The 26,116-nt window shown below is 43.7% G+C and overlaps 1 protein-coding gene across 2 annotated transcripts in view; it reads left to right on the forward strand.

The window, feature by feature from the left end:
• The window catches only part of mybpc2a (myosin binding protein Ca), a 29,788-nt gene extending 16,258 nt beyond the window's left edge, over positions 1-13,530 (forward strand). Inside the window, exons 12-30 of one of the 2 annotated variants that reach the window (XM_061700893.1) lie at positions 137-261; positions 1,672-1,777; positions 1,854-2,023; positions 2,776-2,941; positions 3,912-4,018; positions 4,091-4,120; positions 5,121-5,260; positions 5,340-5,499; positions 6,461-6,565; positions 6,655-6,843; positions 7,677-7,811; positions 8,270-8,437; positions 8,523-8,611; positions 10,177-10,372; positions 10,684-10,823; positions 11,977-12,136; positions 12,470-12,606; positions 12,672-12,858; positions 13,412-13,530. In XM_061700893.1, coding sequence (XP_061556877.1) covers positions 137-261; positions 1,672-1,777; positions 1,854-2,023; positions 2,776-2,941; positions 3,912-4,018; positions 4,091-4,120; positions 5,121-5,260; positions 5,340-5,499; positions 6,461-6,565; positions 6,655-6,843; positions 7,677-7,811; positions 8,270-8,437; positions 8,523-8,611; positions 10,177-10,372; positions 10,684-10,823; positions 11,977-12,136; positions 12,470-12,606; positions 12,672-12,858; positions 13,412-13,446 — 2,545 coding nt within the window. In that variant the 3' untranslated portion in view covers positions 13,447-13,530. Of the gene's footprint in view, positions 1-136; positions 262-1,671; positions 1,778-1,853; positions 2,024-2,775; positions 2,942-3,911; positions 4,019-4,090; positions 4,121-5,120; positions 5,261-5,339; positions 5,500-6,460; positions 6,566-6,654; positions 6,844-7,676; positions 7,812-8,269; positions 8,438-8,522; positions 8,612-10,176; positions 10,373-10,683; positions 10,824-10,912; positions 10,978-11,976; positions 12,137-12,469; positions 12,607-12,671; positions 12,859-13,411 lie in introns of those variants that run through there. The other variant, XM_061700894.1, reaches the window with a different exon arrangement.
• The last annotated feature ends 12,586 nt before the right edge of the window (positions 13,531-26,116 follow it).

Raw genomic sequence — 26,116 nt, forward strand, 5'->3', positions numbered from 1 at the left:
ATTAAGTATTCCAATAAAAGTATTTAAAAAAAATATATAGAATGCAATGCATTTGCTGTGAAAAAAATACAACTCATTTGGAAATTAAATGAATACAAATACAATTCATAAATTCGACAAACGGTTTGTCTGGCAGGTACGTGTTTGAGAGCGTGGGCAATCGGCGCACGCTCACCATCAACAAGTGCAACCTGTCGGACGATGCGGCCTACGAGTGTGTGGTGGGCGACGACAAGTGTTTCACCGAGGTCTTTGTCAAAGGTAGCTGACTCACCTGTTTGTCTTGATGCCGCGTCATCGTAAAGTCATCTGCACGGAAAATCATTTATTCCTCCAAAAGGGAATATTCGCCGTTCAGTAGTCCCCGCACGGCACACAAGACGAAGCAGGCATGCTAGTCATATGAAAAGCATCAAAAGGATTACGGTGATCAACGTGCTAACTGTGCAGGGGAACGTGATATCGTTTCCGGAAAGCTGTGTACAAAATGTGCTGGGAAATGTAAAGCACATCGCAAATATACAATATATTAAATTCAATAAACTGAATGAATTTTTGTTTCTAAAATAAGAATTTCAAAAAGAAAACAGTACATAAGCAATGACTACAGTGAAAAATCAAAATAAAATGATAAAATAATTAACATAAAATGACAAATACAATAATATACTAAAGTAAATATGATTTATGTATAAAATTTAATACAAAGTACTGTAAAGAATTATTAAAATAATTTATCAAATAAAATCAACATAAAAATACAACTGAAATAAATAGAGAATAATGCAACATAAATTTACAATAAACACAATAAATAAGGTAATACAATACATAGCAGACAATGAAAAATAAATACAATAAATGAATACAAATAACATTACAGTAACCACATCAAAACTAAAAGATTTAACTACTGTGAATGTTAAGAACATTTCTAAAAATCAAGGTATAAATACAATTTCAATAAAATATAATACAATTAAAATAAACACAATAGAATAAATCACATCAGTAAAATATAACAATACGATTAAAAGTCCATACTATAATGATACAGTTACAAAGAAAATTGTACATTTTTCTTCTTCTTCTTCTTCTTCTTGCTCTTGTCGCTATTATTGTTGTCGTTGTTCTTCTTCTTTTTATTATTATGAATAATATTATATATTTCAATAAATTATATCATCATAATAATACAGAAAAATACAAATACAATTAAATACAATTTCAATAAATACTATAACTCAACATAAAATGACAATAAATACTCCACAATTATAATAACTATAAATAATACAATTACTCCAAATAAAATAAGACGTTTTTTTTTTTAATATACTCTACTATAAATATTGAATATATTTATGGTGTCGCGTCATGCTTGGGCAGCACAAATGAATGAACGTCTCATCATTTGGAGGCGTCCTTTGAAGGCGTCTTGAAGTAGCGAACAACTCATATGTGCTATTCAAAATATGTACATATTAGGAATTTCCTATTTTGATGCTTGTGTGCTTGGGCAAGACACTGAACCCTACTTTGCTCCCAGTGGGCCTGTCAGCGCCTTGTATGGCAGCAGCCACCCATTGGCGAATGAATGTGTGTGCGAATCGGTGTGTGAAATGTGAGGCTTTGTATATGTTTGACTTTTTTTCCCCTTTGGTCGTTCAGAGCCTCCGGTGACCATCACCAAGCTTCTAGATGACGTCCACACGGTGGTGGGTGAGAAAGTGGAGTTCGAGGTGGAGGTCTCCGAGGAAGGCGCGCACGTGAAATGGTGAGCGAGACCGTTCCTTTTTGTGAATGATCACCGCATCTCGAGGGTCCTGAACGAGTGCGCGTTTGGTCTTCAGGATGAAAGACGGGGAGGAGTTGACCAAAGAGAGCGCAGCTTCAAAGTACAGATTCAAGAAGGACGGCAAGAAGCACATTTTGATCATAAATGATGCCACCAAGGAGGACATCGGCACCTACTTTGCCTTGACCAACGGCGGAGAGTCCAAGGCCGAGCTGGAAGTAGAAGGTACCGCTTGGCTCCTCGTGTTATTTGACTCGACTTGACTCGAGTCCAGTGGGTTGGCCATTTACCAGTCAGCCAACTCTTCACTCTCATTCTCTGACTCTGACCTCACTCAACAGGCCAGGCTCCGCCGCTTAAAGCGACGCACATTCAGAGTCACTTGGGACTTGCTTGAAACCAGAAGTTTAAGGCACGAGAGTTATTTCTAACTTGCACATAGGGGACTCACTCCCACCTCTGCCTTGCCGCAGATTTGTGAATCTAGCTGACAGCGTCACGCTGTTCTCAATCTTAAACGAGGATAACGCATCAAATAGCGCGTGAAACCAAAATGAAAGCTAATGGGAGCTGAGCCACGAACTAATTGGCCGTCAGCATCGGCGGGACGTTTGCTGACAGGTATTTCAATTAGGTTAGCTGTCGCTACATGTTGATGTTTACCATTCGCACAAGCGTGGAAGCTCATCAATTAGTTCCGGCCATAATTAATACTGCTCAATTTATCTGGGAGTCCGCCTATCCTGGCGTCATTCGTCAGGGTAATTTGCTCTACATGTCCGCAAGTGACGCCAGGGTCCCATCTGCGTCTTCATCTTCCCTGCAATGCAGCTAAATCTCTGGAATTTTCCTTCAATGTTGCCTCAAAATAGCCAAACTCTGGCGAAACAAACAGAAGGTTTGTAGTCTTCGGACTGGAAACAGCTGCTAACTGCTAGGCTAACAACTAATATGTGCTGCATTTCTCTTGTGTGCAGATAAGGAGCTGCAGGTCCTGCAGAGCATTGCGGACCTGACGGTGAAGGCCAGCGAGCAGGCAGTGTTCAAGTGCGAGGTGTCTGACGAGAAGGTGACGGGCAAGTGGTTCAAGGGCGGCGTAGAGGTGCAGCCCGGCGAGCGCATCAAGATGACACACATTGGAAGGTATTTCAGTCACAGTCAGAGTCGCCTCCTCGCCCCGGCTCCGTGAGTTTCCGCAGCGAGCCATCCGTCGAGCTCCTGGTTTCACGTCCGTCGAGCTCCTAGTTTCGCTCACTCGAGTGTCACTCAAGTGATTACACACAACGGAGTCAGTACAGCCCGTCACTCACTGCTGCCTACATACGTACGTGCCTCTAGGTACAGTATGTGTTAATGCTAGCAATAGCGTTATATAACAGTAGTTCAGTCACTACTAGCGGTGAGGTCACCGGACGCACGCAAAGCAGCAATCACGTGTGTTTTCATTCAGGTGATTTGTTACATGACGGAACCAGCTAATCTGTATTGTTATTAAAGATGATTTTTTTTTTTTATTTGTTTTTTTTTTTTTTTTACAATTTTTACAATGGAGTCGTACAACGAATCAGTTGTATTAGTCGCGCTGTAAGGTCTTGGAGTCGCCCTGGAAAATATCTGAGTCGCACTTATCACACTCGAAGATATCGGAGTGACTCTGATCGGTATCACCGTCGCTCCTGAAGATATCAATGATGGACTGCAAGGCATCTGAGTCCCACTGGAAGGTATCTAAATCAGACTGGTCACACTGGACGGTGAAGATAGTCACTTTGTCCACTCTGCTGTTGTACTCGAGACATCATACGATCAATACCAAATGTTTCTCTTAGTGTTTGACCCATTTTTCAGATAGGGAGTAATCAGCAAAAGTGGAGCCATTTTAACACACACACACACACACACACACACATACTTGCAGACAAACGCCCCCAGGGTCGTCGGCTTCTCTGCGTAATCCCTCCATCACAGACATGCTAAGGCGACAGCGGTCACGCAAGGTGAAAACCATTTGGGGTGATTTTGTTGCCGGGGAAAAGAAACGTCTCCTCTCTGTTGCTTAATTGCCGCTCAAGCAAAGACTGTGGTGTCCATGGTAACCGTGCGATGTCTCCAGGACACACAAACTGACGATCAGCGACGTGAAGCCCTCTGACGTGGGAGATTATACCTTCGTGCCCGACGGCTACGCGCTCTCCCTATCGGCCAAGCTCAACTTCCTGGGTGAGCCGGTAAAGTATCATTTTAAGTATTATATTTCGCAAATGTGAGCTGACTCGTGTTCTTTTCTTGCAGAAATCAAGATTGACTACGTTCCCAGACAAGGTGAGTCCCTCGTACTTAGCACTTTATGATTCAATTATTATTATTACGATTATTAATCGTAATCGTTAATCGTGAATCATTATTACTATTATTACACACTATTTAACCTTAGTAACCAAATTGTTTCAGTAATGTTGATGAGTAGGCCGTTGATTACCATGATTTCCTTCCTATTTTTTTTTTTAGTAGCTACTAAAGTTTGTAGAAGTAATCATGAGTTGGGAATAATTATTACTTGAATATTTTATTATAATTAGTTTTAGGACACGAGTTTTAAGCAGTATTACAGCTAACTTCATTTTTATGCTAGTATTAATGAGTAAATACTAAATTATTTTGTTAGTATTCCATCGTTAAAATATTCATTAGTAATTACTAGATTATCACACAGGTATCGAGCAGTATGAACTGAAATGTTCCAGTACTATTAAGTAATCATTTCTGGATAATGATGATAGTATTCTTGAGTAAATACTGAATTATTTTAGTGTCATTCAGTCATAAATCATAGTTTACAAGGCGTTTCAATACTAATTACGGGTTCATTAGATGGGTACCAACCAATTATAATGGGGTAGGTATTCTTGATTCAATATGGTTTTTAGTGGTATTCAGTAAAAAAATATACGGATCATTACACGACTGTTCAGTAGTAATAACTTGATCATGACACAAGAACTAAAAAAGTATTACTGGGTTTTTAATCGATAGTTTTATTTTTTTTTTAAATACATAAATACTGGATTCATATTCAATCATAATTCATGGATCATTACGTGAGTATTCGGTAGTAATTACTGGATTATTCACAGGGTTCAGATAATTATGATAACATTTCTATTCAGTAGTAATTCCTTATTACATGATTATTCATGAGTAATTACTGGATTATTTTCGTAATATTCAGTCATAAATCATGGTTTATTATCAAGCAGTAATTATTGTATTATTCTAGTAGTATTCATCAGATACGACCACATTAATACATGTGACGTGACAGACCCTCCCAAGATCCACCTGGACACGAGCGGCACAGGGAGCAACAACACCATAACGGTGGTGGCCGGGAACAAACTCCGCTTCGACGTGGAGATCTCGGGGGATCCCCCACCCGTCGTGTGCTGGATGAAGGGCAACAAGGTGAGCGAGGCGGTGGTTGTCGTCTCGTGATTTCAGTGCCGAGTTCGCATCACGGCGTGTTTTATGGACTGCGGCGTAGACAGTGAGCGAGGCGGAAGGGAGGGTCCGCGTGGAGACCAGGAAGACCCTGAGCAGCTTCGTCATCCAGGGGGCGGAGAAGGAGGACGAAGGCTTCTACTCGCTCACTGTCACCAACCCCGCTGGAGAGGACAAGGCTGAGCTCTTCGTCAAGGTCGTGGGTTAGTTGGGCATGAGCGTTTTTTTAGTTTGGGTTACGGCGCTATTAGGGGCAGTATAAGGATAGGGTATGCTATGATACCACTACGCTTGGTTAGAGAAGGTAGGGTGTTTGGTTTTTAGGGGTTCAGTCATTATTGGGTTAACAGTAGGCTATGGTTAGGGTTAAATTTGGTTTTCGGGACCATAGAGTTAGATTTGTTTTTTAAGGGTTAGGACGGTGATTCTCAACTGGTGTGTCGGGACCTAAAAGTGGGTCGCGGACCCATTTTGGGTGGGTCGCAGACAGCTCGTATAAAATGACATGTTTTTTTTTTTCAGTACAAAACAAAGGCGTTCTAAGTTCCCGCACGGACCATAGTGGGAAAGTGAGAAGGAATGTTACTTCTCTAGCCGCTACTTGAATCTGTCGACAAATACAGTGCAGCGCAGCCCTTGGCTGCCGGACATCATGGCAAGCAATATGCCTTTGGTGGAGAGCAAACTAATTTGAAAATAAATATAATATACTGCAGATATGTTTTTAAGAGGCTATTTTTAAACAAAAACAAAAAACATTCTTTCTTGCTCTTAACTTCGATGAAAGTCGGTTGTGACTTTGCAACAATTGGAAAATGCGGTTGACAGTTGAGAACCATTCATTGGGTTAAGGTATGGTTAGGTCAGGGTTGGGTTATGGTTAATGCAAGAAGGGTTGGTTAGGGTGGGCATTAGTGTTATGGTAGTAGTTGTGTGAAGGTTAGAGTTTAGGCTAGGTAGGCTTAGGTTTGGTGTTAAGGGTTAGAGTATGGTTAGCATTGGGTTATTAGTTAGGGTTATGTTCAGAGTAAGGGTTAGGATATGTTTCAGTGAGTTGGATAAAATGATGCAAACCCAACAATATGTTTCTCTGTTTACACATAACATGATTTCGCCTTCTTCTTCCTCTTGTCCTTGTCCTTGTGCTGTTCCTTGGCACGCTAGATGTGCCCGACCCTCCCGAGAATGTCAAGTGCACATCGGTGGGCGAGAACTGCGCCACCATCACATGGGACCCTCCCGCGTTCGATGGCGGCGTTCCCGTTAAAGGTGACCCTACCCGTTTCCCCCAGCCACCAAAACTGATTTTCCATCTAACATTGGATTGCGTAGTGACATCTCTGGCCTCATGGCTCCAGGTTACCTGATGGAGAGGAAGAAGATCGGCTCATCCAGGTGGACCAAACTCAATTTTGACGTGTACGAGTCCACCACGTACGAAGCCAAGAAGATGATCGAGGGCGTCCTTTACGAGATGAGAGTGTTTGCCGTCAATGGCGTTGGGATCTCGCAGCCCAGTGTCAACTCCAAGCCCTTCATGCCAATCGGTGCACAGACACTCAAATGTTTACGTGTTCATGTCACATTTACGCAGTGGAGGGCCTCGCATTTGATATATGGGCCTTCAGCGGGCACTTAATCCGCCTCTTAATACCAAAACTATCACGTCACAATTATAGAAGCCATCAATACGATTAAAAAAACAGACAAAGAAACAAACAACACACAATACAATAGCATTCAGGTGTGCCACGTTCATCGTCTGGATCTGGAGCGGTTCAGAATTGTTTGATAACATTAACACATTCACTGCCAGCTGTTTTTCAAAGCTCAGTTCCCCATATTTATTGCCCGCTATTTTAATGCATTTTATCTGATCTTTCAGGACCCACGGAATATCGCATTCTGTAACAATATAGCCACCTACCAGAAGAAAGAGTAGACGCTCTTCTTTCACCGGAATAAAAAAGTCCGTTTCTAGCTTTTTCCGTTCGTTCGTAATCAGCTGTGGAACATCGGTAGATTTCACCAAAAACAGCAGTTTTTGACCAACAGCAGAGCAAACGCTTTTTGTGAAAAGAAACAGTGACTTGTTTTTCGCTTTTGTGACACCTCAAACTTCTAAACAGCAAAACAAGACTGAGAAAGGGCTCTCGATGGCAGAAACAAGAAACAATCCAATCGCTAATTAAGTTTAGGTTGAATCAGCCAGCAATACTGATTCTGAATGCCCTCGGCAGATGAGACTGACATGGCAACACGTAGAGGCTGAAATCTAATTGGACGAAATATCGAACAGCTGCATACACTTCCTGGAAGCAGTGCAACCATGGGAAATGTGTTTCCACGACATATTCACATGGCTTTTGTCTCTCGCCAGCCCCCACCAGCGAGCCCATTCGTCTCTTGGTGGAGGACGTGACAGATTCCACCTGTGCTCTCCGGTGGCTTCCTCCGGAGAAAGTGGGACCAGGCGGCATTGACGGTTACATCGTTGAGTACTGCAAAGAAGGAAGTAAGTTGGACGGACGTTGGGGCGTGCTTGACCCTGAACGCATTCATGGGAACATTTTTTTTTTTTTTTTTAAAGAAAGTGCAGCTCCAAAGACAACAATGTTAGCGAGCAACTAACCCAGGGGTGTCAAACTCAGTTTTTTGCTGCGGGCCACATCGTAGTTATGGTTTCCCTCCGAGGGCCGTCATGAGCGCGAACACATATACAGTAAATGTACAATTGCCTCATGTTATTACATATACACACACACACACACACACACACAAACCCATGAATAACTATATTTGAAGCCAGGAGAAAGTTGTTAATTCAGTTTATTTTGAAATGGGGATTGGTGAGAAAAATGTTTGCAATCAAAAAAAGGGAAGACGATTTGCAATGTTGTTATTTTAGTTACAATGTGTTGCTCAGGTTTGAAAAAAGCTAAATGAGCTAAATAGCCTGTAAGTCATCTTCAGGTGACGAGTGGGTGCCGGCCAACAAGAAGCCAGTGGAGAAAAACCAGTACCGGGTGAAAGATCTGCCGGTGGGGGAGAAGATGCTGTTCCGGGTGGTGGCCATCAACATTGCCGGGCGCAGCCCCCCAGCCACGCTCTGTCAGGGCGTCACCATCAGAGAGATCATGGGTCAGACAAGCGAAGTCGCGGTCAAGACCGATCTTGAGGGAAGCTGTCAACAATGAGCTTCTATATTATCTACATTGTTCTGCAGAACACCCCAAGATCCGCTTACCACGCCAGCTGAGAACCAGACTGATTAAGGTTGTTGGAGAGAAGGTCAACTTGGTCATCCCCTTCCAGGTCAGCCTGATTTTGGATTTACACCTACTTAGGACAGTGCTGAGGGTTATGCCTAGATCCACTTTCGTCTCACGTGATGGCACTATGTCAGACTACTGCCATAAAATCCTGCCGTGTCTCGGTCAGATCACTTGCAAATCGACCGCGGGGGGAATGAAAATGTATCAATGCTGCCAGATGCGGCCGTTGCCATAGCGGCAACAACAACAGTCATTGAGGAAGAGGCGCTAGTTTTGATTGTGGCAGTGTTTTGTGTTGAAAAAAAAAAGAACAAAAGAAGAAAAAAACATGTGGCGTTGTCACTAGGTCCTCCGGAGTGGAAGGTTTGGTAGTGATGTAACACTCGAGACAGGTCCTGGTCTCAAGACCGGTGTCAAGACCACATTTTGAAGATCTTGCTCTGGTCTCTGACTCGACTCCCAAAAGTCTTGGTCCTTGTCTCGGGCTCGTACTGGCCGGACTCAGGATTTTCCATTGAGACCAGTACTGGTCATCTATTCTTCACCCCTGTAACGACTGCAACCTTTGTGGTGTTGTGACTGAGGCAACCCCCCAACCTTGTCATGGTTTTGAAAATGTCTTTTTTTAATGGTCTTGTCTCACGGTCTCGGCTTGTCTCGGTCTTGACTCAATCTCGACTCCCAGAAGTCTTGGTCTCTGTGAGTTCTGGTCTCGGTCGCCAAGCCAGTCGTACGGCACATATTAACAACCATTCACACTCACATTCACGCTGACAAGACAATTTTAGTCATCAATTAACCTACCATGCACGTTTTTGGAATGTGGGAGGAAACCGCAGTACCTGGAGAAAATCCACGCAGGCATGGGAAGAACATGCCGACTCCACATAGGAAGGCCGGATTTCAACTCGGGTCCTCAGAACTGTGAGGCGGATGTGCTAACCAGTCGCCCACCCGACCGCCTCCCAAACAGATCAATCGTGCTGAACGTTTCATTTCGGCATCGTTGGGTTTCTCGTAGGGCCGAATCATTTTGAGATCATGCCACACTACAAGGGAATTCTTCGTTCCTGGCAAAATATGTCCCGCCCTATCTGAAAAATCATTTGCGATAGCAAATGAGGCCATTAACAAGGGGTAAATTCTTGTAGTCTGAGCCAGGCATGAGAAGTAGGGTTACAGTTTGAGCTCGGGAAAGGTAGCTTTTCTAGTAATCTCCTGTTGTGTTATTGTTGACTCACCAAAAACATGCAGCTGTGATTTAAAAGCAGAGTGAAGAAGCCAGAAATATCCTAAAAAAAATGTCAGTGCGTTGGCACGAAGTAGGTCAAGTGGCGGTGAAGTAACGACTGGCAGATTTAGAACTGCTGACTTGCTCATTTTAATATTTGATTCCCATCTTTTTCTTATTCTTTTTTTTTTTTGTGTGTGAATGTGCTAAATGCACTCAGGAGTCTTGGGCGCGGGGTTCAGCCGGGGCGGAGCCTTTGGCTTTATGCTTGAAAACTATTACATCGCAAGAAATACAAAATAAAAGGTAGATTGAAAAGGTAAACCAAAAAAAAAAGAAAAACTGTCTGTTGTCTTTATCTTGGATCCTTCCAGGGTAAACCTCGCCCGGTTGCCGCCTGGTACAAGGACGGCGTTCCCCTGGAGGACCGGAGCGTGGGTACACGTACCAGCGAGGTGGACACTATCCTCTTCATCCGCTCGGTCGAGAGGGTCCACTCGGGCACGTACACGCTGGCCGTGCAGATCGAGAATATGGAGGACCGCGCTGACATCCGCATCCAGGTCGTTGGTGAGTCGCAGGTTCATCGCATGTGCCCGCAATGTGGCGGGGATGCGCACAAATCTCTTCGTGTGATCACAACTCCTCATTCCCAACTTCCCAAAGTCATCAAAGCGGTGGTTTAATCCTGACCGCCAGCTCATTCCTCATCTCTTCACAGGTCAAAGGGATTACGCCATAGGATTATTTGTATGGAGACCGGGATTAGGTTCATACTTGACGCTTGAGAAGGTTGAGCTAATGAGAAGATGAACCCCCACCAGCCCCCGCTCTCAAATCATCTTCCAAAAAGAACATTTCTGTCATGTTTCTTGATGTAGAAAAGCCGGGGCCCCCCGTGGAGGTGCGCGTCACCGACGTTTGGGGCTTCAACGCCTCGCTGGAGTGGAAGCCACCCAAAGACGACGGCAACGCGGAGATCATTGGCTATACGATTCAGAAGGCCGACATGAAGACCAAGGTCGGCCATCTCCGACTGGATCCATCAATCTTTTTTTGTTGTTTTTTTGTTGTTTTTTTTTTACAATAACTCCCGACAATAACCCAAAGGTCAAGGTGGGCAACAGCAGCCTACCCTTCATCTTTACCTGAACCCCGTAACCTGAACCCAAACGGTAACTCTGCCCTAATCTTCCTAACCCTAACTCAAACCATTAACCTAAAGCCTCAACCCAACCCTAACCTCAACCATCTCCCTAATCCACAACCATATCCCTAATCTCAAACCCGACTAAACCAAAGCCAAACTGTAACCTTAACCCCAACTCATCCAACCCTTCCCCTAAGCCTAACTCAAAACCGCATATACATATATATCCCACCAAATGTCTTCAGCCGGAAACAAAAAACACAGGACATCTCTTGTTTCACGTCAGCTTGCAATGACGGAACCCTTTGCCCAACCAGGCAAATACAAATGTGTATGCGGTATAGCGTTACTCACTATTATTTGTAAGCGATGTAGCCATTGAACATGTTGACGAAGCAGCGTTTCAAGCACGGCTGCAAAAAAAGTAGCACAAATCTTGAATCATACATTACAATTTCTTCGAATTGGAATGAAAAGCGAATTGTTCTTTTGAAGGATGGACATGAGTTATGAGCTCTACTATCATTATATCAGTGGCATAAAAAAACATCAACGATACTGTCGTTTGTCGTGATAGTTTTTGGAAAAATATATATCGTCCGACAAAATGTATATGCTTTAAGTGGGTATATTTTTTAGGCCAAGCATGTACCGGTAGTTATGTGTCAGCTTAAGAAAGAAACTAGACGAGATAACCTCCAATTTTTCCAGGTGTTTGATTGGTAGTTGACAGATGAGTAGAGTGCGGTTTCAAGCGCACACCCACAGCATCTGAGAGCTGAGAAAATGTCTCGATTTTTCATCATTTTGATGCCTGATTTGATGTAATTGGCATTTTTTTGGTTTGTTCTTTAATTGTTCAAATTTGGCAGGGCCTCTGCGGTGTGATGACCTTACAAGACATTTATTTTCACTTTACAGGGACTTCAGCCTGCCCTAACACGCTTAGTACATTTTTACAACTGATTTACGAGTGTGAAGGTGATGATCCCTCAGCTCATCCGTCCGTCTCCAATCACGGCAGGATTGGTTCACCGTGTACGAGCACAACCGGCGGCCCAACTGCACCGTGTCCGACCTGGTCATGGGCAACGAGTACTCCTTCCGAGTCTTCAGTGAGAACGTCTGCGGCCCGAGCGAGAAGCCTGGCATCAGCACCAACACGGCGCTCGTCTGCAAGACGGGTAAGCGACACGCCGTGCTAAAATGTTAAAGATTAAAATGCTAAATATACCTGACTGCTGAGGTGAGGAAAAAAAAGTACTTGCTCACTGTACTTAAGTATGTTTTTGGAATGTGGGAGTAAACCGGAGAACCCGGAGAAAACCCGCGCATGCACGGCGAGAACATGCAGACTCCACACAGGTGAGGCCGGATTTGAACCCGGGTCCTCAGAACTGTGAGGCAGACGTGCTAACCAGTCGCCCACCGTGCCGCCAAGTATAGTACAGATACCTGAAAAATCTACTTAAGTACACCGAGGAAGTATTTGCACCACTGCCTGATCGGTCCTCCAGGTTTGGAATGCAAGCCTCCGCCCTTCAAAGAGAAGGACCAGAGCGCGTCCCCCAAGTTCACAGCGCCCCTGGTGGACCGGAGTGTGGTGGCGGGCTACACCACGGCCATCAGCTGTGCCGTCCGCGGCTACCCGAAGGTACTGCCACTTTTACGCCAAGTTAGCGTTAGCTTCAATCTTGAGCTCTTCTCTTCCCGCTGTAGCCGAAGATCGTTTGGATGAAGAACAAGATGATCATTGGCGAGGACCCCAAGTTCCTGATGCAGAACAACCAGGGCGTGCTGACGCTGAACATCCGCAAACCCAGCCTGTACGACGGCGGACGCTACTCCTGCAAGGCCGTCAACGCGCTTGGAGAGGACGAGGTGGAGTGCAAGCTGGAGGTTCGAGGTAGGACAAAACATTTCATCGAGTTCAATTCAGCACTGAATCTTTTGTCAGTCTTTACATGAGGAGGTTTAAGCATCTCGATCAGCAGTGACTCAAAAGCCAACCAATGTAGGAAGGCGGGACACAAACCAGCAAGTGGATTCATAAGTGACCATCTTAAAATTTCTTTTTTTGTTTGGATTATTTTTAAATTCAATTTTTTTTATGTAATAACAGTGTTTTATTATAGTTTTTTTTTTTAATTTAAGTATTTTTATTTTAAGTTTTTTTTCAGCTGTGAAAAAAAACGTTTTTAATGTTTATAATTTCACAAAGCATTTTATGTATGAAAGAAGTTTTTTTTTTTTATCAAATAAAAAAAAAATCTTTTTTTACTTTAATAAAGTGTTATGTTTTAAACTGCACTCTAGTTTGGCAACGATTGCGTCAGTCGTATGGCTCTTTCTTATAATAACACCAATAATATCTTGAGCATTATTATTATGGGCTTGAGTTTCGGTCCGTGACGTCATCACACATCAACACGTCATCATCCTGTCCCCCCCCCCCACAGTGGTCAGGGAGAAAGCCGAGGAGGAAAAGAAATGAGGACAGACCTGAATGGATGACCTGCTGAGAAAAAAAATGATTTAAGATGCCATCAACTGTTAGTTTCACATCTTTGTTCAAGTATAAAATCCTTCAAGTACAGCTGCTGCTGTCGTCTGTCCGTCTCTTTCTTTCTGACGTCACTTTCGATGCCGCTTGCATTTCCCGTCACGTGTCATCATCTGCGGAGGTGGAAAAACATAAGCTTATTTCGAGAAAATAAGGTGTCGAAACTGCCGATATGTTTTCAAATGTATGGAGTAAGAGTCAAAAAGTCTGTGAAATAAATAGTCACGTAAAGTACAGATACCTGTCAAATCTACTGAAATACAGCAACAAACGACAGTGGTGCCTTGATTTACGAGTTTGATTTGTTCCGTGACTTCATTTGTAACGCCAAACACGTATCTCAAATCATCTTTTCCCATTGAAATGAATGCAAATGGCATTAATCTGTTCCAGCGGCCTAAAAAAAAAAATACCAACGGAAATGTAATCTTTTCAATACGGAAAATTTAACTCCACAGTATTGTGTTGCATAAAAAGATATACTAATAACATGAATTGAATGTAAATAATTAAATATACACGAAGAAGGCGATCACAACTGCTCAGTAAGATGCAGTAATAGTCGTTTTTCGCAGAGGATCAAGAATATATGCATGTGAATATTATTGTATGCGCTGTATGCATGTGTCGCTATTGTCCGTGTTCGAATATTTGTTTAAAGGGTTATATCACCGCGACATTGATGCTAGTTTTTCTTATGCCTGTTGTGAAGTGAGCTGCCACGATGTCGTGCTCCGATCTCAAAATGTTTGCTCGAGACGGAAAAAAAAAATCTGGGAATAACTCGTAAGTCAGGCCACTCTTAAATCGAGGTAGCACTATATTTTCACTGAATTGCTTCCCACCTTTGGGCTTGTTACAGTATAAGCTAATACAGCGCTGCTATACACGCACACACACACACACACACACACACACACACTGTTGAGTGTTGACCCATTCGTGCAAACACCGGGTATCGGGGTCTCATTAGCACGGAACACGAGAGGCTCATTAAGGCACACCGACCACAGCGGCCTAATTAGCTTGCTCTCGCTCGTTCTCTCTCTTTTTCTCACGTCACCACTGAGCAAAGCAATTAGCGCTAATTCTGGCGGGCCGCAAAACATACACGACGCAGCCTATAGGGAGGACGGCAAAACCCTCGCAGACGTGACCGCACGAGCTATACGAACAAGATTATGTAGGATCATCAGGGTCAAAATCAACAGGGTTCTTGTACTACTTGGCACTGCTCCAGCGAGAGTAGAAGATCACAGTTTGATGAAGCCATCAGAACAACTTCTGTGAAAAGCAGAGACGCAATGCTGAGGCCACCAAACCAGACCCCGTCGGGATCTCGACTGCGCCGAGAAATTCTGTCCATAAAGGTATAACGAACAGAATCGGTAACAAAGGGCAGCCTTGGCCGAGTCCAACCCTCACTGGAAATGAGCCCACCGACTCACGTCATGAGTTCAGGACAGCAGCACATCATCCCCACTATGCACAGAGTTGACGGTGCACTCGAATTTTCCCGTAGCCGTAGCTTTCTCCACGGCCTCAGCGAACTCCTCCCGTTCCCGGGTTTTTGCCTCAGCGACCACCAAAGCTGCATTTCGCTTGGCCAGCCGGTATCCATCAGCTACCTCCAGATTCCCACTGGCCAAAAAGGCTTCTGCAGCTTGACGGCATCGCTTACCGCTGGTGTCAACCACCGGGTTCGGGGATCGCCTCCCCGACAGGCACCCGCCTCTGCACAGCCACAGCTCTGGTCGGGCGGCTTGTTCTGTGCCTCAACAACGGAGGCGGAGATGGGAGTTGAAACTCCCTCTGACAGGGGACACGACCAGACATTCCCAGCAGACCCGCAACACGTTGGGGTCTGCCAGGTCCGACTGGCATCTTCACCCACGACCGGAGCCAACACACCACCAGCCGGTGATCAGTTGACAGCTCTGCCCCTCTCTTCACCCAAGTGTCCAAGACATGCGGCCGCAAGAACGATGACACGACCACAAAGTCAATCATCGAACAGTGGCCAAGGGTCTCCTGGCGCCAAGTTGGACACCCTTATGTTTAAACATGGTGTTTGTTATGGACAGTCTGTGACGAGCACAAACAGTAACAAAACACTAGTCAGGGGGGTAGTTCTGCCCAATCACGCCCTTCCGCGTGTCACTGTCATTGCCCACGTGAGCGTTGAAGTCCTCGCGAACGAGGGAGTCCCCAGCAGGGGCGCTCTCCAGCAGCCCCTCCAAGGACTCCAAGCATGCCTCTCAACATGGGCAACTCCAGAGTGGAAGAGAGTCCAACCCCTCTCAAGACCAGAGCCCGAGCTGTGTGCGGAGGTGAGCCCGACAACGTCTGGTCAGAATTTCTCGACCTCGTATACCGGTTTCGGCTCTTTCCCCGCCGGAGACGGACCTCCACGTCCCTAGAGCCAGCCTCTGTAGCCTCTGATTGGATCGCCAAGGCCGGATTTCTCAGGTTTTAAAGTAAAAACCTAATTCAAATTCAACTGAATTTTATTTTTAAAGACACGATAACAATTTTGATAGGTATAACAAAAATATAATTATAAATACTTAACCTTGAAAAATATTTTAATAAACATTTGAAATCGTTTAATACAAATAATAAAAATTAAAATTAAGCTACCGAATCTTTGAAAAATAATTTTCGGTAACTTTGGGGGGAAATGGGCCTGTAAAAACTCACTTATTTACATTAAATAGAATTATTGACATTTTGGGGGGGGGAAAAAAAAAAAAAGAATTTTAACAAACTTTTCTTTTTTTAATATTCAAATGAACCCCAAAAAAATTATTTGGTCATATATAAAACATCAAAGAACATACTCTACCTTATGTCGTACTTACGTGCGACATCTTATCAGGGTGTTCAAATGACATCGGCACAAAATGTTGAATGGCGGCAGTGCAGCACAGAGCCGCTGCAATGTTTTTTTTCTTTTCCCCTGCAAGCCAGCGGGGGGCGTCTTCCTAGGATGAAAGCGCAAGCACACACATGCACTTACACACCGTGTGGGGCTAGAGGAGAACACACACGCACACACACACACACACGCACGCACGCCAGTCACTGAAGCATGGTTGCTCGGCGACCGCATTTCTATGCACACACGCAAACACCGACATCACTCGAGACTGACAGCAACTTTCAACACACGCATTTATAAACACAAAATCGCAATGATCTACACTTACACGCACTCACACCATCAGACTATCGGCACACACAAACATTAACATACACACACATGCACTCACAGTATTCAAACTGTTATTTGGATGCACACGTTCGACAAGTTGGACACAAATTCACATTATTGCATACACGCATGCACTCGCGCACGCAAAAATGACAATCTATAGTCACACAACATTGCACTCGCAGTATCTACACACATTTATAGTACACGGACACACAAGCACGCACACAATTTATACACGCACACTTCCGTAGACATTCGCATGCACGCACGACCGCACACGTGCGCACACGCCGAACTCCTATGTTCAAATATATACACTTTTATCGACAAGTGAACACGCACACACATTCACATAAATAAAAGAGACACGCGTAGACACACACGCGCACGCTCACTCACACATTGACTCTATAGTCGTAGACACACACACACGCTCACACTGCTATAGTTTGTCTTCCATAGACAAACACACGCACACGCATATACTCATATACACATTTCTGTAGACATTCACATAGATACAAAATGACACACACACAAACACATTTCGTCTGCGTTCTGTTCAATAATGGGATTGCTATTATTAGCTGGATTATTAGGCCAAGCTTTGTTTTGCTTTTGTTGGCCGGGTTTGTATTTTTGTATGGATTGATTGATTTAATTTTCTTGTGTTCACCCGACGGCGAGAAGGTGAAAACGGCTTCAGGTGTTTTCATTAAAAACAATTGGGCTGATTTCACATGAGCAGCTGCGCAAACAAGTCGGGCCCAATATTTACATTTGGACTTGAAAGACGAGTCAGGGGAAAGGATGAGCGCTGACACATTTTCAAACTCGCAACCACGATGGAAATAAAGTGCTTATTTTCCAAGAATGAAGCTGTATTTTTTATTTTTTTTTATTTTTTTTTTATTTTTTTAAGGAGTCAGCTCCAGTCTTCTGAGGAAAAAAGAAAAATCAGAATCTCACAAAAGAAAACTTTTTAAATACATTTTTTTTTTAGGGAACATTTTTTTGTATACATTTAGAAGAGTAAAGTTGTATCGTTTTGAAAATAACGTAAGAGTAACGTATGTTTTTTTTTTTTTTTTGAATTCTTGAAAATGTTTTGAGAAAAAAATACTCGTAATGGAATAAAAATGGTAGTTTTATGAGAAAACAAGTCATTTTTTAAAAGTACATTTTTGAGAGAAACAGGTTCTAATCATACAAGAATAAAGTAGCAAGTTGCATTTTTAAGTGGGTTTTTTTCGGAAAATCTTTTTCTTGGAATTTCTTTTTTTTAAGAAAAAGTAATTTTTCTTTTAGAATTTTATTTTTGGAAAAGTCATTTCACTTTAAATATTTTTGAGGGAAAATGTGCATTTGATTATTTTTTTTTTTTTACAATGAAATGTCCTTTAGAAAATAAGAATGTAAAAGCCCAAAGTAGCTTTATTTATTCATTTTTAGAAAATGTATAAAATTAGAAACAAATATTTTTAGAGAAAAGAAAAGTAACCTTTTCAATAACTAATTTGCTAAAGGCAACAAAGTTGTTCTTTTGAAAAAGCATCGTCATTTATTAAGAAAAAAGTGCTTTTTAAAGAAAAGTTAGTTTTTTTGGAATCACAATAGAATAAGTGACATAAAATGGCTTTGTTTTTAAAAAAATAAAAGATAATTCGGATAAATGTGTTTTTTCTTTTGAGAATTTTTTGGGGGAAAGTAAAATTTCATTCTCATGAGAATTAAGTTGCATTTTTTGAAAGCTTTTTTGGGGAAATCTAATTGATAGTGTAGGTAATTTGGGGGTGTGAAACGATTTTTTTAAGAGAGAAAAATCTACATTTTTGGATAAAAATGTTTTTGTTTGAAAACAATAGACCATTTTATAAGCATCATTTTTTTAAAATAAATATTTCTTTGAGAATGCAATATTTTCGAAAGCACAAAAATCCCCATTTTAGGGGAAAAAATTAGGAGTATGCATAAAAAAGATTTTGGGGGGAAAACTCACACTTTTTTTTGGAGCAAAAAATCTTTTTCGGAGAAGAAAAGTCCATTTAAAAAAAAAATTCCACCGAAAAAAAAGGAAAATTTCTGAAAAGAAAAGTAAAGAGAAGTTGTTCATTTTAAAGGAATTAAAAAAAAAGAAAAAGAGCATAGTTTTGCAAAACTCAAGTATTTTTCTCTTCTTTTCTTTGCACTCATAGTATGACGATTATTTTCTTTTTTTTCAAGGGTTGTCCCGAGCATAACAGGTGCGTCCATGTTGCTGTTGTCACGCGTCTGCCTCAGCGGAGTGTCGCACTTGCGCGAGAGCCTTTGGCTCGATTCAAACAGTTGCCATGGTTTCTGGATGTTTCCATGGAAATGCTGCCTGCCGATAAAACGAAAGCGAGAGAGCGGCGGCGGATCTTTGCGGCAGGTTGGCGGCAAGGTGAGATCCAGCCGGGCAGGGAGGTGGCGTCGGGGGGGTGGGGGGGGATTAACGGGGGTAAACAAGTGAGATGGTTGCCATGGCAATGCGGCAGGTCAATCCATAGGAGCCTGCTGCTGATTAACATGTCAAGTGTCCTTCACGGAAGCTTTGCACATTTGTTTGTTTTCTCTCCGGCATCCTTCCATCCTTCCTCCCTCCCTACTTCCTTCTCGTCTCCTTCTATCCGTGGCTCGTAGTCACGGCGAAGGACGGAAGTAGTGCCGCGTCCCTCCGTCGCCAGGGCAACGCTGCAGCGAGCGATGGCCGCAAGAGGACGGAGGGAGGGAGGGATGGAGGGATGGGAGGCAGTGGGCGCGGGCAGCGTGGGCCCGTGTGAACAATACTAATGCTGCTCGATTGCCATTAAACCCTCGAGCTTCTCGCATTTACTCCTCGTTAACACTCGACTTCGCTTCCCGCTCGCTCTGCAGCCGACATCCTTCGCCAAGCACTTAAAAAAAAAAATAATACCACCTTGTACGAAAGAAAAAAAATCTAATCAATCAAGGACATTTTTCTCAAAAACTTTTCATTGACAAAAGCAACCTTAATCCTCCTATTTGATCGGGGGAAATAATCTAATATATGTATTTTATCTCCCCCGAGACATCTGACTTTATTCTTGGAAAAATACTAATTTACTTTTACAATAAAAATACAACTTGATTTGTGGTAAAGAATATCCCTTTGACCTGAGAGCACAATGTATTTCCTTGGGAAAAAAATAATAATAATAATACACCCTAATAATTGTAAGATTCTGACTTTTTGTAAATTTCACAATGACACAATTGTTGCGAGTATACTTAGTGATATTTTCTGGAGAATAAAGTAAAAAAAAAAATAATAATAATAAAAAAAAATCCAAGAATTAAAACAAACAAAAAAAATGTTTTTCGAGAATAAAGTTCTAATGTTTTTATTTTGTATTTCAAGGAAAAATGTGTATTTGTACTTTTTCTGAAAAAAGTTGTATTGTTACAAGAATAAAGTGACAAGGAATTTTCTTTTAAATTTAATTTATTCTTGAAAAAAAATATTTAAAGAATGAAGTAGATTTAAACTTTTTTTATTTAATAGATGATTTTGTTTCATTATAAAGTAGATTTTCAAAAACCAATGTAAGGTTTTCCAGAATAAGACAGTACGTTACAAGAATAGTGGCAAGAAATTAGACTTATTTTAAAAAAAAAGATTTCTTGAAAAACAGTTTTCAATTTTTCTGAAATATATAATTTATCAAAATAATTTTTTTTCAAAGAAAGTTGTATTTTTTTTTAAAAAACCTTCAGGATTAAAATTGAATATTTTTTGAAGGAGTGTAATATTATGAGATTAAATATTTTTTTTCTCAATAAAATCCAACTTCATTCCCATAGTAATGTTATTTTTTCTGCCTTTTAATTGCGTCCCAATTTTTTTCAATAATAGTATTTTTAAAATGTATTACTGTATTTCTCCAAAAAGTAGATTTTTTTTGACAACAATTAGATTTTTGGGAGAAAAAAAAAAGTCATGATTTTTTTTTCCACCGCTACTTCTGCATGTCACAATTTTTGTAAGAATAGTGATTGTTCTTGAAATACATCATTCACTTTCAAAAAGTAGATTTTTTTTTTTCAAGAACATCAGATTTTTTTTTTGAAGTCTAAGGTGTATTTCTTTAGGGGAAAAAGGTGCATAATATTATGAGAGGAAATTAAAACAAATTCTAAATGCAATTAATTCGTGTGGGGGAAAAACAATCAAGATAAAATTAAAAAAAAAAAACAGACTAATATGAACTAAAACAAATCACAAAATTCCAACTGTAGTCTCAAAGTAAAATGATTTGTTTCTCCTTTTCAGCATGTCCAAATTATTTTAGCAGAATCATTTTTCTTGAAAAAGTAGATTTTCTCTGGAAAAAAAAAGTTTTGTTTCAAGAGCAGTTGTATTTTTTCAGGGGAAAAAAAAATCAAAGTTTAAAGTTTTATTTTCGAGAGAAAACGAGTGCAATATTATGAGATATTAAATATTATTAATATTTAATCAAAAAGAAAAATATGATTTTCTGCTCAGCACAGTGAGTCAGGTGCATCCACGCGTGTACGACGAGCTTCCATCCTTCCGTCTTCTTTCGATGGCGTAATGCTGCAGCCGGCCAGGGAGGAGGAGGGATGCGGTCGCCATGGAGACCGGCGACGCGCCTCACACGGCAATCGATTTCCTCACATTCTCCGAGCGTACCATTGAGAGAAACGTGAGAGGACGGTGGACGTTCCGCATTTGTCGTCCTGCTCGGGAATGCTGTGGGTGAAAAGAAAAGTGGGCAGAGGAGCGCTCCTTTTGATGCGTTCCCGATCCCGGCTCGGAAACAAACAGTCACTCCCAAACAAATAATAAAGTGTCTGGTACACTTGTGTCAACACTTGCAGCACGTGTGTGTTGCATTCTGCAAGCTTGCGTGTCACGCAACATCAGCTTTTAGTCTCTCTCTCGCCCCCCCCACCCCTCGCTCATCCGTCCGTCCATCCGTCCGAGTGGCATCCTGTTGTCATCCTGCTGTCTAATCGATAACTCATCTCTCAACGACCATCCTCCCTGCACGCCCCCCCCCCCCCCCCCCCCCCCGTCCTTCCAGCGGACACACAAAGAGGATGAGTGAGGATAATTGACACACTACACTAAAAGACACGAAGAAGAAGAAGAAGAAGAGGATCGGACGCCATCTCCAAGGTTACGCTAGAACGAGGGATCGATGGAGGGAGGTGCGGGTGGGGCACGATGACGCCCGCCCTTCACAAGGGCCGTCAAAGGCTCCCGACGCCAACCTTGACCTGCAGACGACGCCCGCCGGCCCCCTCTTCCGCACGCCGGCCGGCCGAGCGAGCGATCGAGCAGGCGCAACATGAGAAATCACTTAGACTCCAATCATGTGGGAGAATTGAGATTTCCATCACCCCCACTGGCCAATCGCGCGTGTTGAAGTTAAATGCAGTAAGAGGGACAAACTGAACTTGTCTCCAATCTAACGGATGCCCTGGTTAGTTTTCATTTGGCAACAATTTCTCAATATCCGCTCATCCATTTTCTCTTGTCCTCATAACTTGTAACTGCGGCCTATCCTGCCTGACTTTTGGTGAGAGAAGTGGGGTTCGCCACTCGATCGCAACGCCCATGTAGACAAACGGCTACTCGTATTCATACCGATGGACAATTTAGGGTTTGGTGTCTATCCCAGCTGACTTTTGGTGAGAGAAGTGGGGTCCACCCTGGATGAGTCACTAGTCAATAGCAGGGCAAATACTGTATATACAAGCAACTATTCCACAATATTCATCAATCCCTTTTTTCGTAGCTCTTGTCCACATAACTGCAGCCTATCCTGGCTGTCTCTTGGTTAGAGAAGTCGGCGTGACCCTAGACTGGTCGCCACTTAACCTCAGGCAACATATAGACAAACCACTATTCATATTCATTTTCACACCTATGGGCAATTAAATCCTCATTAGGCTCGCAGGAATCCGGAGTCTTTTGCAAGAGAAGTGGGTTCCACCGTGAATTGGTCGCCTGTCAATCGCAGGGCACAAATAGGCAAAAAAAAAACCACTTGTATTCACACCAATGAACAATTAAGTCCTCCTTCGGGTTAGGGTAACTGGAGTCTATTCCACCTGACTTGGAAAGAGAAGTCGGTCCACCCTGGACCGATCGCCAATCAACCAAAGGTCACGTAAACACAACCATTCACACCTATAGACAATTGAATCTAGTCTTTGAGGCATTTCTGTTTCAGACCCCTGAATTCTGCCTGGCAACGAGCGACCATGCCGGGATTAAAAGGTTCATTAAAAAGCAGCCCTATGGGGCATTTCTGATTGAGCCCGATGAATTCTGCCTAGCAACAAGCGACCCTGCCTACGTGACAAAAAAGAACTTGCTAATGTTGCCGCTCGGTAAAATTCACTCACTGTCTTGTTGTGTTGACACACTTGCATAATGAGGTTAGCGTGCGGCGTAGCATTAGCCTTTTGGCGAAAGCCTGGATGTCACGTGGATTCGTGGATGTGCACAGAAATTGGAGGCGTAATCCACACGAGTCTAACGGGATTAGGCCAACCAGATTAGGGAATTTGCCGATTCGACGGCGAAGGAGCATAACAGCCCGCAGGGTCAGGTGCGCGCCCGGCAAGTACACGTACGATGGCAACAACATTCTCAAACGGATTTAGTGAGTTACTCCAAAAACAAATTCCGTGGAAGGTTTTGGCCTGTTACAGTCCGCTTGCATTGGGGGAAAGAGTGGCAGTGACCCATGAGCTCCACATAAAGGTAAGTATCAAGGAATTCATTAACAATTTTCGCCATGACAGCAGTCCGCTCTCATTTCGCCGAAGTGGGGCAGTGACCCACCAATCCAGTTCAAGATGCGAATGAAAAACCTATTTCCTGTTGTCCCGCTGTGGTCTGCTCGCATCATCACCAGGTGGTGCAGCGAGACCGCCAGACCGCGATAAAGGTGCAGCTCAAACCATTTATTTTCACTTTTGCCGTTACAGTCTACTTGCATTGGGGTCCACGTGGGGCCCGGCAGATGGAGCTGCCACGAAACAAATCAAAATGTGCACCTGACCCTTTAATGCTCATTACTGCCACCTACAGGACTGCAGCGGAACAACAAAGACGATGGGAAGTGCGGCATGTGGTGCGCATGGCTGTGTTTGGAGTGTGTGCGTTCGCGTGGCGCGTGCTCACGTGAGGGTCTGCGAGCTCATGCGCGTGCGTGCGTTTCATAGAGAATCGAGAGTTGACGCGGTGCTGCAGGGGGGGTGGAAAATGGCAGAAAAGAAAAGAAGAAGAAGAAGAAGAAGAAGAAGGAGGAGGAGGAGGAGGAGGGGGGGGCGAGCGCGCATGCGGCTGTGTGTGTGACTCAGGGAAAGAGAGAGAGAGTTAGGGGGGTGAGAAGAGTCGTACCCAACCAGCGTCCCCCCCCCCCCCCTCCCATAGCCCCCTTACCCTCTCGCCTCCCCCCTCAGTGGGGGCACGGAGACGAGTCATTGGTCCTGGGGCGCTGGGTGACATATAAGCGAGGCGGCGGCCTCCCTCCTTCACACACACACTGATGCAGATCAACCGCGCGCACACACATACACACGCACACACGTGCAGGTCACGCGCACACACGTGCAGGTCACATGCGCACATACGCACACACGAAAGGCCTCGTCCCTTCTCGCGCGTCCATCACAGCGCACGGCGCGAAGACGGGCGACCGCGCGACAGGAGGTCTTTCTCTGTGTCATCGTTTATTCGTGCCGCCAACATGGCGTCTGCTCAAGTGATCTCGTCTTTGCCCCCCCCCCCCCCCCCCGCGTCTGACGTTCCTTGTCTAACTGTTGCCTTTCTCCACTCACTGTCCTGACGGTTGGCTTTTTTTCCACGTTTGACTGTTGCTTTACTCCAGGTCCAACTGTCCTGTTGAATAACTGCCTGTCAGCATGTCCGACTGTCGCGTCCTCCCTTGCCAGTCTTTCTCGCACGGCTTGCCGCTGGCAAACGGGAGCGGAGCCCATATTGTTGAAGGTGCGTTTGTGGATCAGCGGGCACGCGCATTTATTTTTGAGACAAACGTGTAAATTGCAGCTCGATGTGTATAAATACATTTCGAACAAACTCCACGCAGGCAACGCCGGGATTTGAACCCAGGTCCTCAGAACTGCGAGGCAGATGAGCTAACCAATAGCCCGCCACGCTGCTGTCACTAAAACATACATATTGTTTAAAAAAAATAAAAGATAATTAGTGCACGTAGATTTAAGACATTGGCGTTATTGAGTTATGTTAAGAAATCAACTTTCCTGTTCTCCTGTCATATCATTTTCTTTCAAATAAACAATATATTCCTCATGTCATCACATTTGTTCTTGTTGTTTTCAACCCATTTTTTTGTTTCTTTTGTTGCAGTGAGGAAAACACTGCGCCTGACTGGCAGACCCGCGGGGGCGTAGACAAAAGGCGCGGGGGAGAAAAAAAAAACAATCAATACGGTCTGTCCAAGTTGATTTCATGATGGCGGTTTGCAACTGTTTCGTTCTTTCTTGAAGACGAAGAAAAAAACAACAAACAAAAAAAACAAAAAAACCTCAACAGCCAGGAGCATGAGGCGGGATTTAAAAGCTCCCGTTGGCCTTTTGTACGCTTGCTGACCCCGGCCTCAGCAGACCGCTCCATTATCACAACAGCAGCTTAACATCGACGCGGCCGGCGGAAGCGTCGTCATTTACACTTCAAAGCCCGAAAAGGCGGCGCGAGCGTTCCCGCCCGAGTTGAGGTGATCTGAGCTGAGGTGGCCGTGAAGAGCAAAACGATTTTTTCTGAAGCGGATTTTTTCTCAGCACGTCCTTCACCAGTCGCGGATTCTTCACCGCATTCCTGCGCACAAAAAGCTCCGCTTTTCCAGTTTCCACCGTGACGTCCCAGAGCGGCGGAGGCGGAGGCGGCGGCGAGGGTGGCGGCCGTTTCGAAGGGAAAACCGTTTCATCGCCCACGTCGGCCATCTGGAGGAGGAGAAACTCACGTGACCACTTCCTGATAACTTCATAATTAGGGCCCAAGCACCAGGCAGTGGGGCAGACTCCTTTCGCAGCATGTTTTAAAACATGACCCTCCGACCCCAGTTTGACCGATTGGTATGAAATTGGGCGGACGTGTCTATCATGACACGATGCATGAAAAAGTCTCAAAGACCCATGACCGAAATTGAACAGGAAGTCAAACATTTCGGTTGGGAGCGGCTTTTTTGGGTCAAATTCTTGCGCCCGGTCACCAAGGCGACGGCCAGCTAAGCCGGGCGCTAACGCGTCGGCCGTTCTCAAACGGAAGGACGCCTTGGAAGGAAGTGAGGCGAGAGCTTTGCGGTGACGTCTGCTGACAACACC

This window comes from Phycodurus eques, chromosome 16 (genome assembly GCF_024500275.1).
Source record: "Phycodurus eques isolate BA_2022a chromosome 16, UOR_Pequ_1.1, whole genome shotgun sequence".
Classification (NCBI taxonomy): Eukaryota; Metazoa; Chordata; class Actinopteri; order Syngnathiformes; family Syngnathidae; genus Phycodurus; species Phycodurus eques.